This window comes from Dysidea avara, chromosome 5 (genome assembly GCF_963678975.1).
Source record: "Dysidea avara chromosome 5, odDysAvar1.4, whole genome shotgun sequence".
Classification (NCBI taxonomy): domain Eukaryota; kingdom Metazoa; phylum Porifera; class Demospongiae; order Dictyoceratida; family Dysideidae; genus Dysidea; species Dysidea avara.
Genome location: NC_089276.1, coordinates 41,277,331 through 41,295,947, shown reverse-complemented (window position 1 = coordinate 41,295,947; position 18,617 = coordinate 41,277,331). Strand labels below are relative to the sequence as shown.

General features: G+C 36.6%; 1 protein-coding gene across 1 annotated transcript in view; it reads left to right on the top strand.

Annotated features, from left to right (window-relative positions):
* The window catches only part of LOC136255297 (hemicentin-1-like), a 239,616-nt gene that overhangs the window by 131,659 nt on the left and 89,340 nt on the right, over nucleotides 1–18,617 (top strand). Inside the window, exon 13 of the mRNA XM_066048025.1 lies at nucleotides 8,538–8,825. Coding sequence (XP_065904097.1) covers nucleotides 8,538–8,825 — 288 coding nt within the window. The remainder of the gene's footprint in view (nucleotides 1–8,537; nucleotides 8,826–18,617) is intronic.

Here is an 18,617-nt window from a genome sequence, read left to right as displayed (position 1 = left end):
ACATGGTGGCTTATTTGTAGCTAAAACACTCTACGGAATGTAGCTGAATTTCCAGCTGATCTCTCTACATGGTGACTTGTTTCTAGTTGATCTCTCTACAGGGTGATTTGTTTCTAGCCGATCTCTACAGGGTGAATTGTTTCTAGCTGATCTTTCTACAGGGTGACTTGTTTCCAACTGAACTCTCTACAGGGTGACTTGTTTCTAGCTGATCTCTCTACAGGGTGATTTGTTTCTAGCTACACTCTCTACAGGGTGACTTGAAATGTAGTTGAACTCCCTACTGGGTGACTTGATCAAGCTGATCTCTCTACAAGGTGATTTGTTTCTGGCTGATCTCTCTACAGAATGATTTCTTTTTAGCTGATCTCTCTACAGGGCTACTTGTTTTGTTTCTACTGAGCTCTCTACAGGGTGACTTGAAAAATACTTGAACTCTTACAGGTGACAATTACTGGTAGCTTGCCTAACTGATCTCTCTACAGAGTGATTTGTTTCAAGCTGATCTTTCTACAGGGTGATTTGTTTCTAGCTGATCTCTCTACAAGGTGGCTTGTTTCTAACTGATCCTTCTACAGGGTGATTTGTTTCAAGCTGATCTTTCTACAGGGTGATTGAAATGTAGCTACTTTCGCTACAGGGTGACTTGTTTCTAGCTGATATTTCTACAAGTGATTTTTTTCTAGCTGATTTCTCTACAGTGTGACTTATTGCTGGCTGAACTCTCCACAGAGTGACTGGTTTCTACCAGATCTTTCTAAAGGGTGATTTATTTCGAACTGATCTCTCTACAGGGTGATTTGAAATGTAGCTTATTTCTTTACAAGGTTACTTGATCTCTCTACAGGGTAACTTCAATTGCATTTGAACTCTTTGCAGGATAACTTGCTTACAGCTGATCTTTCTACTGATAGAGTTTGTTGTAGCTGAACTCTCCACAGGGTTGCTAATTTCTAACTGAAACACTCTATGAAATGTAGCTGAATTCTCTATAGGGTGACTTGTTTCTAGCTGATCTCCCTACGGGTGGCTTGTTTCCAGCTGAACTCTACAGGGTGACTTGAGTCTACCCAATCTCTCTACAGGATGATATGTTTCTAGCTGATCTCTACAGGGTGAATTGTTTTTAGCTGAACTCTCCACAGGGTGACTTGATTCTGCCAGATCTCTCTACAGAGTGATTTCTTTCAAACTGACCTTTCTACAGGGTGATTTGAAATGTAGCTTATCTCTTTACAAGGTTAATTATTTCTAGCTTTTCTCTCTACAGAGTGAGTTCAAATGTAGTTGAACCCTTTGCAGGATAACTTGCTTCTAGCTAATCTCTCTACTGAGAGAGTTTGTAGCTGAACTCTCCGCAGGGTTGCTTATTTCTAGCTGAATCACTCTACAAAATGTAGCTGAATTCTCTCTAGGTGGTTTGTTTCTAGCTGATCTCTCTACGGGTGACTTGTTTCCAACTGAACTGTCTACAAGGTGACTTATTTCTAGCTGATATCTCTGCAGGATGATTTGTTTCTAGCTGACCTCTACAGGGTGAATCGTTTCTACCAGATCTCTCTACAGGGTGATTTGCATTGAGCTGATCTCCCTACAGGGTGATCTGTTTCTAGTTAATCTCTACAGGGTGAATTGTTTCTAACTGATTTCTCTACAGGGTGACTTGTTTCTACCAGATCTCTCTACAGGGTGATTTGTTTCGAGTTGATCTCTCTACATGGTGGTTTGAAATGTAGCTTATCTCTATACAAGGTTACTTGATCTCTCTACAGGGCGACTTCAAATGAATTTGAACTCTTTGCAGGATAACTTGCTTCCAGCTGATCTTTCTACTGATAGAGTTTGTTATAGCTGAACTCTTCACTGGGTTGCTTATTTCTAGCTGAAACACTCTATGAAATGTAGCTGAATTCTCTATAGGGTGTCTAGCTGATCTCTCTACAGGTGGCTTGTTTCCAGCTGAACTCTGTATAGGTGATATGTTTCTAACTGATCTCTACAGGGTGAATTGTTTCTAGCTGATCTCTATTGAGCTCTTTACAGGATGACTTGAAACATAGCTGAACTCTCTACAGTGGGATCTGTTTGCTGATGAACTGTCTTCAGGGTCACTTGTTTGTAGTTGAACTGAACTCTCTCTACAGGGTGACTTGTTTGTAACTGAACTCTCTACAGAGTTATTTGCTTTTGATACTAGTTGAAGGGTGACTTGATTGTTATTGAACTCCCTATTGGGTGAGTTGTTGTTAGCTAAACTCTCTACATGGTGACTTTATTGTAGATGAACGTTCTAATAGAGTGACTTATTGTGCAGCTGAATGTTCTATTAGGGTAACTGCACTATTAGAGTATCTCGATCTTGTACTTGTTACACCTAGTTCACTTTCATAGTGTAGCTCAGTGGATTTTAATCTTGATTCCTTGTATAGCACTGAAAGATCGTTCTAAAATGATTTGTCTACCTCTCTACCTGATTTCAGCTTATTCCGTTAACTAGTTTACCTGGTAGGTGTGGAAAGTATTACTTTTTTATTAACAAAACTCGATCGTGCGCATTTTACATATGGTTGGCGGTTTTGTTATAACTCCTTGACTGTTAGTGGGATTTCTTTCAAACCACAAAAGGTTTGCACTACGATGATTACTTCATCTACAGACCAATTTTCAAGTCATTCCTTCAAACGGTTTACCCTGTGGCCGGGACAACAAATCACTATCGAATTTTTCGAAAATTGCTTATAATGCCCTCGTTCTTTATTCGATGTGCATGAAATTTGGACTATAAACATGCTTCATTACATTCTTACTGCTCTCCAAATATGAGGAACATTGACTAAAGCATGTGCCACTAAGTGTTGCAAAAGAAGAAAATTAAGAAGAAAAATCCGAAGAAATTAAGATGAACTTTGAAGACGCATAAATTATCTCAGTGATGGCTTCGCAGATTCAGCTCAAATTTGAAACTGGAAGTACTCCAACCCAAGGGAATTACCACAGCAAAAATGGTTAATTTCTGGTCAAGCACTATCGAACTACAGATGCGTGAAAACGACATTTTCCTGGTTCCTGTACAATACACACTTGTCTGTCGCACGCCCGTAGTCTACATGGCCGCACGACACACTATTGTGTGTCTTGATTATTATAGTCTCAGAATTATTATATAGGGGTGGGCGGTACTGATCAATATCATACCATGGTATTTTAATTGTAAATATTGCGGTATTACTAAATACCCACTAAATATGTATAAGTTTCCATTGCACCAATAACCTCATTGCAGACTACACAATGCTTATATCCAAAAAATTGGAGGTAAACTTTTTACATAGGGTGACAAATAGTACGCCCATATTTTACTGATCTCCCATTAATACCTTTCTAGTAGTCCCATGCTATACTCTTTGCTCCATTATTGCTAACAAGTTCTGCTATAATGCTGTTTAAATAATTTGAAAACTGGAATTTCCAGTATTATCAGTATGTCAGTATGCGGTATTACTAGATGTTAAATATTTAGTGATTTGGGTATTATATAATTGCACAACAATTAAAAATCGGTATATTTCCCACCCCTATATCAATCGATTTATATATACAGCAGCAATAATTACAAGGACTTTTTCAAGCTCAAGGACAGTACTTAGGTCTTATCTTTTTATAAAGTGGCAAATTTATCGAAGTATAATTCTTTCCTGTATTCCTCTTTGTGTGGACAAAGAAGAACGCTGATCCAACGAAGAAATAATGACTGTAAACTTTATTACAAAGCATGCTATATTTTTTTACCTGGTTTATTCAATATGTTTTTATAGCAATTATGCAAAAATGTCCAGTTTTCGCCTAGCCGGTCAGATATCCTAGCCGGTCAGATATAGTTATGTATGTAAGTATGTAAAACTGTATAATTGTTATCAAGACTAACAGTAGCAATTCATGAGGCTAAAAAAACTATGCAACAATTGGTGACTTGTTTGTGGCTGAAATTGTATACATAGGTATACAGAGCGTAGATGGACTCTCTACACAATGTGTTTGTAGCTGAACTCTCTATGGGGTGGCATGACCTCTCTACATGACAAGTATTTAAAAAATTGTTGATTTAAAAATGATGTAGGAATCTATACAATACAAGTAGTGAAACAAGAGATGAATGATTGTTTTACATCACAACTCAGTGGGAAAGTCCACATTGAACATAATTATATCATTATTACATCATTATTACATCATCGTGTTTCATTGCATAGATCCTTACTTCATTTTTAAATCAAGAATTTTTAAAATACTAATTTGTTTAGTTTTTTTGCTGTAGCACAGCTAGCAACGGTGTAACTTGTGACTGTTCTATTAGAATATCACACATGACTGTTGTATTAGAGTGACTGTTGTATTAGAGTATCTCAAGTCAGCCAAGGGGTGTAAAGCTAGTTAGACCATTTTGTTTACTGTTTAGTAAATAGCTAGATCGTCAAGAGGTGTGGTCTCCACACTCTATTGCTATTAGTCCACCTTGATCTTTATTAATTTTGCTGGGTGTGGTTGTAAACCCATCACAAACAGTATCCTGATTGTGAAGTTGCAGATATCTAGCTAGCATACTTCTTATACTGTAGTATAATGCTGGGACTAAAGTGCTTCTGAAATCCAGCTCTAAAATTAATATGCTGTTAAAAGAAAGTGTTGATATGGAAATTAACACCTTTATATGGTTTTGTTGGATAAAGAAGAAGACAAGCAGCCAGATTGAAGATAAAAGAAACAACAAGGCGCACAGGCCCTACACCCATCAGAACTCCAAAAGGCACATCCCACTGCTGAATTTGTTATATTCCCAAATGGCATAAAATGGTGGCCGTGCACTGCTTTGTTTGGCCTCTAGGCTTGCGACTATGGTCAGGCAGTGAGTGAGTGAGTAAGTGAAACAGGCAAACAAAATTTCAAGTTACTGTATCTTTTAAATTCTATATCTGGTCACCGGTAAATGTTTTGTAATGCTGTATTTCATGTTAGATATGTAATATTCGAGCATTAATCGGATGGCTACAGGGTTGAGGCTACCCAGGTCCAGTCATGGATTTTTTCTCCTTTCTCCACCTTTTCAAACATACTTTCTGTAACAATATTAAACAGGCTGTAGGACCAGGTGTCATACAGACCTTCAGCACTTGTGCTGTATAGCCTTAATAAATAAATAAAGGTGGGCCATAGCATGAAAGGTGCTTCCACCAAATCAGTAATGAGAAGAGTGAACCAGCATTGGAAGTCATCCAGTAGAAAGCTGAGTTACAAAAAAAGTCACCCTATAGAGTTCAACTACATAATAATTATCATGTTACAAGTCACTACATAGCTAGAATTGAGTCACTATATAGTGAGTTCTGCTACAGATAACAGCAAGGTTGACAGCTGGAGGCACACAGGGACATTTGGATCTAGGACGCTATCCCCTGATACACATTATTGAAAAGTACAGCAAGGAGAATCCCAAATTACAGCGAAGCCAGTCCATTACCACAGTGTATAAGGAACTCCACTTCTCACTGAGCAAATGGGCAAGATGATTATAAGTGATGCATGATGGTGTCTGCCTTCCTCGTACCTACAGATATGGAAAATACAAGTGGACTAATCCAAGTTACATTGTAGCTAGCTATATCACAACAAAAAACTAAACAAAGTATTTTAAAGAATATGTAATATAAAAATGAATTGGGGATCTATGAAATGAAAAGTTGAAACAAGAGATGAATGATGGTATTACAGCATAGCTCAGTGGGAAAGTCCCTACTTTGGCACATTAGCTATTATTGTTTTTGTTCAATGCCAAAGTAGGGACTTTCCCACTGAGCTATGGCTGTAACAACATAATTCATCTCTTGTTTCAAATTTTTATTGCATAGATCCCTACTTCATTGTTAAATTGACATTATTTTTAAAAATACTGTTACTATCATAATTTGGCTGAATTAATTGAGATACTCTAATAAAGCAATCGAGATATTATAACTAGTTTAATAGAACAGTCACTGAAATCTTATTTCAAAATGCATCCATTCTGTATCATTCTTCATGTGAGATTATTTCAAGTGAAGGTTTTATGGAAAAGGTTTGTGGCTTTGTAGCTGGTGTCACTGACTCTTCGTGTGCAGCTAGTTTGGGAGCAGCCCAGCACAGATCATTATACATACTAAAGATTCAAACTGATTTTCTTTGATGTTTATGGTGTCAAACAGTTGAAATCATCTAAATTTGCTCATAAATTTAATCAACAGTTGTAGTTATAAGCGTCGATGAATGACCAAAATTTAATTGAGCTACATGTACTTATACATTTAATAACATCTGAGAGTAGTGTTGATTTATAGGCTGATACTTGGTGGGCTAGACCTTAAGTGACTACCCTATAGCTACATGCGTAATTGTATTTAACCTTTGGATTCTCTGAGCTTTGCAAGGTAAAGTACGAAAATAGGTAATTTTGGCCATAATGTTGTGTGATTCAGATTTGCACTTAATGCCTTTCAAAACACACAGAGTGAGGAAATCCTACAAAACTTGATGTGCTAGCTAGTGAGTGTCTAAGCTAACAACGATGCAGAATTCAAGGGATGCATGTGTTTTATACTTTCTAAGTACTTTCTAATTCCTGGTGGCCAAACATAGGTGGCTTACTCTAACTGCGTCATGTTAGATATAAAAATTCTAACTGTTTTATATGGGTGGTTTCCAAAATTTGGTCACAATAAACATTTGGTCACAATAAACAATTCCTATGAACCCTAATTCCCAAGAGCCTCTTGTTGGTAAGTATACTCAAGTTTTTCAGCAGTACAAGTACCACCTATCAAACAGTATGGTAGTACTGTTTGTATAGGTAATCACACACATTTGAGTGCAATTTTGGCTGTTACGAGTACAATTATTCCATAATTGCACGAAAATGCGTGTGATTGCCAACTAATCACATAGTGACCACCCTTCGTGGTTTGTAGTACACATCTATCCAGTTCTATGTGGCCATTAACTTCTACCAGGTGATTGCATCATTTTACATCATTTGTTGTTGCACTTAAAAGGCTTCGCGTGTCAGCAATTCTGATTGGCTACCCAAAATGTCTGCATATGTTGCACTTAAAAGGCTTCTATTGTCAGCTTATTTGATTGGCTATTCATTATATCATTTTCTTGTTGCACTTAAAAGGCTTCTGTTATTCTGCTATTTTATTGGCTATTTTACAGTGCAATTACAGAAACAAGGCCGTGCGATTTGGGATTAATTGCACTCCTACTATTGGGATTAATGTATGGCAAATTAAACCACTATGTGATTAAAGTAGGAATCGCCCAGAAAATTTCACGTACCACCCAAAATTCCACCTTTAAAATTTACCCTATGAATTAGGGATCTATGCAATATAAGTAGTGAAACAAGAGATGAATGATGGTATTACAGCATAGCTCTGTGGGAAAATCCCTACTTTGGCACATTAGTTATAACAATTATTTTGCTAAATGCAAAAGTAGGCACTTTGCTGCTGATTTATGCTGTAATACCATCATTTGTCTCTTGTTTCACTACTTTTTATTAGATAAATCCCTACTTCATTTTTAACTAACAATTTTTATAATACTAGTGAATATTATTGTGACATTTTGCATAAAGAAATGTGGAAAAAAATTTTCTATATGAACTCTTCATCTTACGGATTTTATTCTGCTTCTTGTGCAAGTGTTAACACCTCTCTGATAATTATAACGATAATATTTCATAATACTGCTTGATTCACTTTGCAATCCAATTTTAACCATACTCCATAATAGTTGAATGGAAGGAAGCTGTCTTCAGTCCAAAATGTTTGATATAAATTTAACATGGTAGCAACCACTTTGAACTGATGTGAATTTATTTTTTTGTGTTGCCTTGCCTTTTTAGGTATTAAAGTACCAACTTGATTCTCTACACCCACTATTACTAGTAAATTAGAATCGATAGGAATTAATTAGGAACACATCAAAACTTAAATAATGTACTATATGGCTCAATGTAAATTAACATAGGTGATAGGTAAACCATTTTTCTGGTATAATACTCTGTATGATAGTGATAATTAAAGTTTACACTTCCACAAAACAGCATTGACCAACAACCATTTTATAAAGCATTCGCAACACCTTGGCAGTATTGGTAAAGTGTATTAAAACCCAAATCAGTGTAGCCTGCAATGTTTCTAATAAGTTGTTACAAAATTTATATACAATAGAATTTATTTACTGACTTGTTAAGTAATTAACAAACTAAATAACTAAATGATGCTTTCAAACAAGCATAACCATTACAAAGATTTAGTACTGGTTATTTTTTGTCAAATGCAATCAAATGATAATCATTCTTTCTAAGTATGTTATGTGCACCACACTTCCATGAAGCAATTATTAGTCAGTTATTTCACTTACAGTTCTGAGATGTGTGACCATATACAGTACTTTGTATATAACATTACTGAATTGTTGTTGTTGTGGTATGTATGAAACAGATGTTCCAACATTTTATCAACAAGTAATGGATCGCACAGAGAATGAAGGAAACATAGCTTCCTTCAGTTGTCAAGCTACTGGTGAACCAGTTCCTACAATCAGTTGGTACTTTAATGATGTTCCAGTGGATGTGACTAATACAGTGAAGTATACTGTCATATCAACATCACCTGGTCAAAGTTCCTTAAGAATCAATAATGTACAGTCATCTGATGTGGGTACCTACACATGTAATGCTACTAATGTAGTATCTAGTGACACTAGTTCTGGAGTACTAACTGTTAATGGTGAGTTTCCATTCTTATAACTTCACATGCAATTTACTCATATTGGTTGTGTTTGAACAACTTGGAAATGGCCTACAATATATCTCTTGAGATTTATCCATGCATGTAGTAGATGGTTTGAAATGTATATACTGTACCCTTGCCATTCAGCTTAATCAACTACAGTATGCTCAATGCTAGCATAATAGGCATAATATTAGGTGTATTAGGCAAGAACTAGCCATTGCTGTTCATGAGAATTAATCAACCACGTATGAAATTTTGGACAATACATATCATACTATTATTCATTACTATTTAGTTAATTAGTTTTTGTTTTGTGAATTATTCATGCATAGCAATGTCAAATTAGTAATCTGTGACCTAGTATGGGAAAACCTTTCTTATCGCCAATTTAAAATTATTGGTTTTAAGTACAGTGGAACCTCGATTATCTGAACACCGATTAACTGAACTCTCGATTATCTGAACACTAAATCGACTGCTCAATGAAGGTGTTTTGTCAACAAGTGTATGCTTTATTAGAGTAGTTGAGCAAAGCTCTGTATATAAATGTATGGAAGTTCGATTTTATGTACTGTTCGATTATATGAACACCCTTCCCCCCAATTAGTTTAGATAATCAAGGTACCACTGTATCCAGTGTGTTGTAGATTTATCGTGTGTTAGCATCACCAACAATGTCCAAGGAAGCATTAACAAACTTTCAGCCTATTTTGGAGAGCAGTAGTGCTATGGAAAAGAAAGTGCTGATTTGTAGAGTGACTATACTAATGTATTTGCAGCCATAAATTTTGTTTGCATTGATATACAGAGTTTAGATTTCACTTTAAAATGTTCATCATGAATTGGAAAATTGACCAAGGTATTATACAGTACGGTAGTACTGTATATTAGTAGGCATTCCAGCATGATTTTTAAATTTTGGGAAAATGCCAATCTCCCCATACATTTTAAAGAGAAAAATGGCACAATTGGATTAGGAAGCCATCTAACAATCTGGACTGTCTTGAAACTGCAGTTGCTTCTAGCTGTAATTTTGTACATGTATTGAGAGTAACTTGAGGTCTTATCGGATCTCAGTGATCTTTGTATACTTTGTGGTGAGCAAATAATTATATTTCACTGACCTCCTGCGCACTTCTCAATGCAATGGTGTATACCCATAAGCAAGAGGCTATGTCAAGTAAGTGAAAACATCAAATTAACATCTTATCATACAGTATGATAGTAACTGTATAGTAGGGACCACAAAGAGTAGGCGTGGCCCACAAAATAACATCACCCAAAAACCAGCCTCAATTTTCCCAGACAACAATAAGGCACTATTGGTTAGGTAAAACTAAGCCCAAACAAGCATTCAGATCAACCCGAAATGCTTTCAACAAATTGCTACGGTATTTAAAAAAAATTTACTCAACGGAATTTTCTAATGACTGACTGACTGATGCCTTCTCTAACTCGATAACGGCTAAGGTTACGGGCTTGATATTTCACTGTTCGATGTCGCTTCGGCCCGAGAGGTGCCTTTTGGCATACCGCAGTACGTACAATGCATTCTTCATGGACTTACCAGTCTCCTCCTTTGTGTGCCATTCATCTTTGCTGAGAGCAAAAGGTGTCAATTTGGCGGTAGCACGTGGTAGCTTCCCTTTGAAACAGAAATCGTCTGTATTTTCATAGTGGCTATTATGATTGCAGAGTTGCTTTTCAAATAGTTCTTGATTCGTACTGCTGTGTAACAGGTTGAAAATAGCCGACATGGACACCTCACTTTTCATATGATGATTAGTATAATTGGGGCACACGGCACTATTTCTTTCTTTTGGTATGAGTGGATTATAGAGGTGCTTTTTGAACAGTTCTTGATTTGAAATGCTGTGTAACTGGTTGCTTAATGGATACTTAACTTTTCAGACAATAACTGATATAGACAGGGCATGCAGCACCATTTCAGATGCAGTATGCGTGGATTCACCAGTCATAATAAAATTATTTTCAAACAAGTACACAGAAAAGTTTGGAATTTTCAACTAGAGTAGGGACCATAGCACATCGATAAAAAGTACTGAAACAAGTTGGAATTGTCCATGATATTAAATCACAGCAAAATAATAAGAAGTGTTATATCCCTACTGTGCTCAAGATACCATAGTGGAAATGCACAGCAGGGATATAACACTTCTTGTTGTTTTACTGTGATTTAATATCATGGACAATTCCAGCTTGTTTCAGTACTTTTTATCAATGTGCTATGATCCCTACTCTAGTTGAAAATTTCAAATATTTCTGTGTACTTATAAAGGTAAACAGCTATAGTATAGGTGTCACAATGGTGCAACAATACCTAAAGTGGAGTTGTGGTTTCAAATACAGCATTGTTACTTCAAATTTGAAGTGGTTTATACTTTTGAACTGGTGTCACAGCCATCAGAAAATTGCTATGGAGCTGAAAATCATTAACTCCAGCAAAATAACTACGCCCTTAAAGTAAGCATCAGTGACTACCTTCCACCCGATACTACGTTTTTTAAAGTATTCTACATACACTACAAGGATTGAAAAGATTACAAAACAGCACAAAACTTACTTATATGCAATGCGCACAATAAAACTAAGATTTCCATGATGATCAGCATGCGGACAAACCCCATAGCGATTTTCATCCTCATTGGAGCTCGGATGATGGAGCAATTCTAAGTTAAACACGAGTTGTTATTTTGTGCCAGAGTTCAATTGGGGAATATACGGAGAATTTTTTATTAAAAAATCTCGGATACAGGATTGCCTAATATTAGGGATCATGAAGAACTAGGCTTTTCCAGCCAAAACATATCACCCTAAAACCAGCCTCACTTTCCTTACATGACAGCTTAGCAGCATGATGTGCCTTTTCTCCTCCTTTGTGTTCCAGTTCTTTTCGCTGACAATGCAAGGCGACTACTCGCAATAGTGCTATGCGACTTCCCTGTGGCTATTTTACATAGCAACAGGATTGATTGCAGAGATGCTTCTTGTACTGTTCTTTGTTTGTGATGCTGTGTAACAGGCTGAAATAGGTGAAAGCGAAGCGTAATGGCCGCCGTTCAACTTTGAGTAATTTGGACTAGCGAATCGTCTGTGATTTTCCTGGTTACTGGATTGATTGCAGATGTGTTTTTCCTACTGTTCTTCATTTGTACTGCTGTATAACAGGATGAACATACGTAACTGAAAGTAAAACATAATGGCTATCAAGTCAGTAATAGATAACTGGGGCATGTGTCCAGATGAAACATTAACTCTGGTGCCTTCCTTTTTTTGATGTGGTATGCAGGGGTTCACTAGTCATAATAATGTTACAAAAAAAGTAAACAAACAAGTATAAGGAAAAATTAGGAATTTTAAGTTTGATTAGGGATAATATAAATAAAAGGTAAGGAAACAAGGGAGGTCAGCTATATCTGCAGATATACTAGTGGACGTTTCTCCCTTGTTTCCCTACTTTTTATTTCTATGTTCCCTAATCAAACTTAAAATCCCTTAAACTGTAGTTTTAGCCCTCCTGTCTTCACTTTTGCATGTATGTCGACCAAAATCAAAAGATATAACTTTAGCTTAAATCTTTACTAAACTTACTTGCGATTTGTGATTTTGACTGGATTTAATGTATTTAGAAATACTACACAATTTTGACTAGAAGTATTCAAAGTGTTGCTTTACAATGAAAGCCCAAAATCTACTTACTCAAGTAGAAGGGATCTGGCTACACTTACTGTCTTCTTCAATAACCATATTAGTTATCACTAAGAATGTTCATTAAAGTAGTTTTACCTCCTACAGTTGACTGTTCTATTAAGGTATTTCAATGTTGTACACATGTACAAGAATAAACAGGAAATTGAGGAACAGATCACCACAATTTATAGATTTGATTTAAATTTTTTGCTATACAAGAAAGTTTGAATCTGAATCCATTTAAATGTGAATTATGGTCTGCAGTTGACACCTTGAAACAAATGCAGCATAACACACATTCATTTACAGTTGGGGCTATAGGAACAAAGCAAAGTTATTTAGACACTCCATGAACAGAAATATTACTAGCTATTAAAGAAATTTAAAGTTTAAAAGGAAGTAGAGATTGATATGATGCACATGCTATCAAAAGTAAGGAAACAAGCTAAAAAATGTTACAGCTGAAATGAGTGACCAACACAACAAAAAGTAAGGAAACACAAATCCAACAAGAATAGATGGCTACTTGCTATAGAAAATAAGACACATTATAATGCTTATTATACTTTTGGCTGATAGCTAGTCCCATTTCAAGATGTTAGCCAAAAGTAGGCATTAAAATGTGTCTCATTTTAGCAAGTAGCCATCTAATCTTGTTGGACTTGTTTCCTTACTTCTTGTTGCGTGGATCATTCTCATTTCAGCTGTAACATTGAGCTTGTTTCCTTACTCTTTATAGAATCTGCATTATATCAATCCCTACTCCTTTTAAATTTTAAAATTTGTAGTAGCTTTAGTTTGTTCACGTTTTATGTCTGACTGGCTTGCCAGCTCTGTTACATGATCACAACATTTCATAAGAATTTCAACTCTAGAATAGTACTTTTCCAATAGACATTGCTGCTACACAGTATTTGACTTATGTGTTGTGAATAATGTGTGTGTATTCAAGGTTAGCTACTCTACAGTCTACAAACTAGTTGTAATATATGTGGTGTCAGTGGTTAATACAGGGGGTTACAATGGTTTCAGCTGGAACCCCCTCTGAAAATAGCAAGCACCCCAAATTTATTTACGATTCATGTGGGCGTAATATCTATGGTGTAAGTAGGCCTGCGCCTATTATGCCGGCATAATCTTGAGAATAATAGGTCACCAATTTCGTGAGAATAATTCCGGAATAATAGGATGGTTACACGCATAATTTTAGAATAATCGGACGACCACGGGAATGATCAGTGGAATTAGGGGGCGTGTCTCTTCTTGATTACCTAGAAGAAAGAGGTAAGGTACTACAAACGATACAAAGCTGACGGAGTGCTGGCTGAAAGGAGCTGAAAAGCCTCTAAAAGATCGATATACTCTAATAGAACACTCAAATACTCTAATAGAGCAGTCAGATCGTTTCATGTTAACAACATGATCTACAGCCAGAATCAGGGATTTAACTGCATGATTATCTGCAATTCTGAAATTGTACATCTTATACCAGCGTATCTTCTTCAAGTCTTTGAGCATTATTATCTACCTAACTTAGTAGCTATAGAGTAGTTACAGCATATTATTATAATACACTAATAATTAAATACACTTGAATTATTACTGTAGATAGCTATTCTAACCCTGCTGTAACTATTATGGATAGAAAAATGATGTATAAGGTGGAATGCTTCATATATGGCTATTAATAATTCGGACAAAACTGCTTATAGCAGCATCTTGAAAACTAAGTGACTAGCCACAGATATATACTGAATGAGAATAATTATGGAATAATAGGCTGGATACAAGAATAACAAAAAGAATAATAGGAGAATTTTTTGGGAAATTCTGGAAAGAATAATAGGTAAAATTTTGAGCATAATAGGCTCAGGCCTAGGTGTAAGTGACAATTCGTGATCGTGTGGGTTGATAATATCACCAAGAGTTATACATAGTGTATTATATTAGGACTTTTTGTACTGGTCAAACTTCATACTTTTGCCTTTGAATTCAACATTACATCATTCAACAACAAGTACTGTAATTACATTTTTTTGGTCTTCAACTCAAGGTTAGGTTGAAGTTGCAATTACCTCCCCTTTCAAAAGTAAAGTCTGGATCCACCCCTGACAGTTATTGAAAACTTCCTCAACCTGGAACCCCTCTGAAAATTTCTAGATCCGCCACTGGGTGTGGTGTGTAATTTTTTGTGGATGTAGTATTCTTTAGTTGTGGGAAGCCATATACGTTCATACATGTCCACAGCATAAATTTCATCATGGTATACTCATGCAATGGATACAATACTAAAACGAACAACAAACTCTGCACAAACCACATAATGTGATATTATCTATGCCTCTTTTCTGACATCTCATTTATACTACTGTACACCAGTGAGCCAATCATAATAATATGCTCAGTATAATATAATATAATCCAAAACAGCCAAGCTGTAAAAAAACAGTGCGACCCTCAAAAAGGCTATGGTGAAAAAAGATGTGAAATCCAAGGTGGCGGCCAAGAAATGGCTGTGATGGTAGGTTAATGGTAAAAAATTTAATAACGACAATTCAGGTGAATTTTGTTGCCACTTGGTCTTGGCAAAAAATTCACCTAAATTGCCGTTATTAAAATTTTTACCATTAACCTACCATCAGAGCCATTTCTTGGCTGCCACCTTGGATTTCACATCTTTTTTCACCATAGCCTTTTTTAGGGCCGCACTGTTTTATTTTACAGCTTGGCTGTTTTGGATTAGATTTCATTTCTTTTTGTATTTGTATACCCCAAAGCCGGCCTATGGCTGGCTTTGGGACTTTTTTAACCTGTCTTTTTTTTCTTTACCACAGGAAGACGAAAAGATGAAGCAGATGCACTTTAAATAGTTCTGATTTTATCAGTGAATGTACAAATTTTATATATATAATACATATATTTATTACAGAACTCTCTGCATGGTGGTTTCTTTGTAACTGAACACTCTACAAGGTGACTTCTTCTTGCTGCTCTCTCTACAGGGTGAATTGTTTGTAGCTGAACAATCTACAAGGTAACTTCTTCTAGCTGATCTCTCTACAGGGTGATTTGTTTGTAGCTGAACTATCTACAAGGTAACTTCTTTTAGCTGATCTCTCTACAGGGTGATTTGTTTGTAGCTGAATTCTGTGCAGGTGATTTGTTTGCAGCTGAGCTCTTTACAGAATGGTTTCTTTGTAGCTGAAGTCTCTACAAGGTAACTTCTTCTAACTGTTCTTTCTACAGAGCAATTTGTTTGTGGCTGAATTTTCTACAGGGTGATTTCTTTGCAACTGAACTCTCTACATGGTGGTTTCTTTGTAACTGAACTCTCTACAAGGTAATTTCTTCTAGCTGATCTCTCTACAGGGAGATTTGTTTGTAGCTGAACTCTCTACAGATGATTTGTTTGCAGCTGAACTCTCTACATGATGGTTTCTTTGTAGCTGAACTCTCCACAAGGTAACTTCTTCTAGCTGATCTTTCTACAGGGAACTGAACTCTCTACAAGGTAACTTCTTCTAGCTGAACTCTCTACTGGTGATTTGTTTGCAGCTGAACTCTCTACATGATGGTTTCTTTATAGCTGAACTCTTTACAAGGTGACTTCTTCTAGATGATCTCTCTATAGGGAGATTTGTTTGTAGCTGAACTCTCTACAGGTGATTTGTTTGCAACTGAACTCTCTACATGATGGTTTCTTTATAGCTGAACTCTTTACAAGGTGACTTCTTCTAGATGATCTCTCTATAGGGAGATTTGTTTGTAGCTGAACTCTCTACAGGTGATTTGTTTGCAACTGAACTCTCTACATGATGGTTTCTTTATAGCTGAACTCTTTACAAGGTGACTTCTTCTAGATGATCTCTCTATAGGGAGATTTGTTTGTAGCTGAACTCTCTACAGGTGATTTGTTTACAGCTGAACTGTCTACATGATGGTTTCTTTGTAGCTGAACTCTCTACAAGGTGACTTCTTCTAGCTGATCTTTCTACTGGGAGATTTGTTTGTAGCTGAACTCTCTACAAGGAAACTTCTTCTAGCTGATCTCTCTACAGGGCGATTTGTTTGTAGCTGAACTCTCTACTGGTGATTTGTTTGCAGCTGAACTCTCTACATGATGGTTTCTTTATAGCTGAACTCTTTACAAGGTGACTTCTTCTAGATGATCTCTCTATAGGGAGATTTGTTTGTAGCTGAACTCTCTACAGGTGATTTGTTTGCAACTGAACTCTCTACATGATGGTTTCTTTATAGCTGAACTCTTTACAAGGTGACTTCTTCTAGATGATCTCTCTATAGGGAGATTTGTTTGTAGCTGAACTCTCTAAGGGTGTTTTGTATGCAGCTGAACTCTCTACAGGTGATTTGTTTGCAGCTGAACTCTCTACATGGTGGTTTCTTTGTAACTGAACTCTCTACAAGGTAACTTCTTCTAGCTGATCTCTCTACAGGTCGATTTGTTTGTAGCTGAACTCTCTACAGGTGATTTGTTTGCAGCTGAACTCTCTACATGATGGTTTCTTTATAGCTGAACTCTTTACAAGGTGACTTCTTCTAGATGATCTCTCTATAGGGAGATTTGTTTGTAGCTGAACTCTCTACAGGTGATTTGTTTGCAACTGAACTCTCTACATGATGGTTTCTTTATAGCTGAACTCTTTACAAGGTGACTTCTTCTAGATGATCTCTCTATAGGGAGATTTGTTTGTAGCTGAACTCTCTACAGGTGATTTGTTTACAGCTGAACTGTCTACATGATGGTTTCTTTGTAGCTGAACTCTCTACAAGGTGACTTCTTCTAGCTGATCTTTCTACTGGGAGATTTGTTTGTAGCTGAACTCTCTACAAGGAAACTTCTTCTAGCTGATCTCTCTAAAGGGAGATTTGTTTGTAGCTGAACTCTCTACAGGTGATTTGTTTGCAGCTGAACTCTCTACATGATGGTTTCTCTGTAGCTGAACTCTCTATAAGGTAACTGCTTTTAGCTGATGTCTCTACAAGGTCACTAGTTTGTAGCTGAACTCTCTACATGATGGTTTCTTTGTAACTGAACTCTCTACAAGGTGACTTCTTCTAGCTGATCTCTCTACAGGATGATTTGTTTGTAGCTGAACTCTCTACAAGGAAACTTCTTCTAGCTGATCTCTCTACAGGGAGATTTGTTTGTAGCTGAACTCTCTACAGGTGATTTGTTTGCAGCTGATCTCTCTACATGATGGTTTCTTTGTAGCTGAACTCTCTACAAGGTAGCTTCTTCTATTGATCTCTCTACAGGGTGATTTGTTTGTAGTTGAACTCTCTACATGGTAGTTTCTTTGTAGCTGAACTGTACAAGGTGATTTCTTCTAGCTGAACTATCTCTTTCAATAGTTGCATGAACTCCCTACAGGTAACTTCTTCTAGCTGATCTCTCTACAGGGTGAATTGTTTGTAGCTGATTTCTCTACAGGTTGACTTGTTTGTAGCTGATCTCTATACAGGTTACTTGTTTCTAGCTGATCTCTTGAATTCTTTTCAGGGTAACTGCTCTATTAGGATTACTGCTCTATTAGAGTATCTCGATCTCGCACTTGCTGCACCAAGTTGGATTTCGTGTTATAACTCCATGGCTTTAAGTCTGATTCTTCTACACCATTGAAGAGCCTTTCTAAGATGATTACTCCATCTATACAGCGATTTTCAAAGCATTACCCCAAGCGGTTTATCTGGTAGGTGTGGCAAGTAATAGTTTTTTATTAGCCAATCTCGATTGCATAATTGTTACACACTGTTGGTTTTTTCGTTGTATCTTTTTTAGCTCGATTTCTTTCAAACCAAAAAAGGTTTGAGGTTCAATAGTTAACCTATTCACCCACCGATTTTCAGCTTCTTCCCATACGTGGTTTACCCTGTGGGCGTAACAACATATTGGTGTTATTGTTCGTGAATAATCGATCATAACTCTTTTCCTGTTTATCGTATCCTAGCCAAAGGTGGTACAGAGATGCGCCTTTATACCCTGCTTCAGTGTGCCAAATTGCAAGGCAATCGTATATGGCATTCGCGTTTTATAGCAGTTTTTGTAAGTGTGCG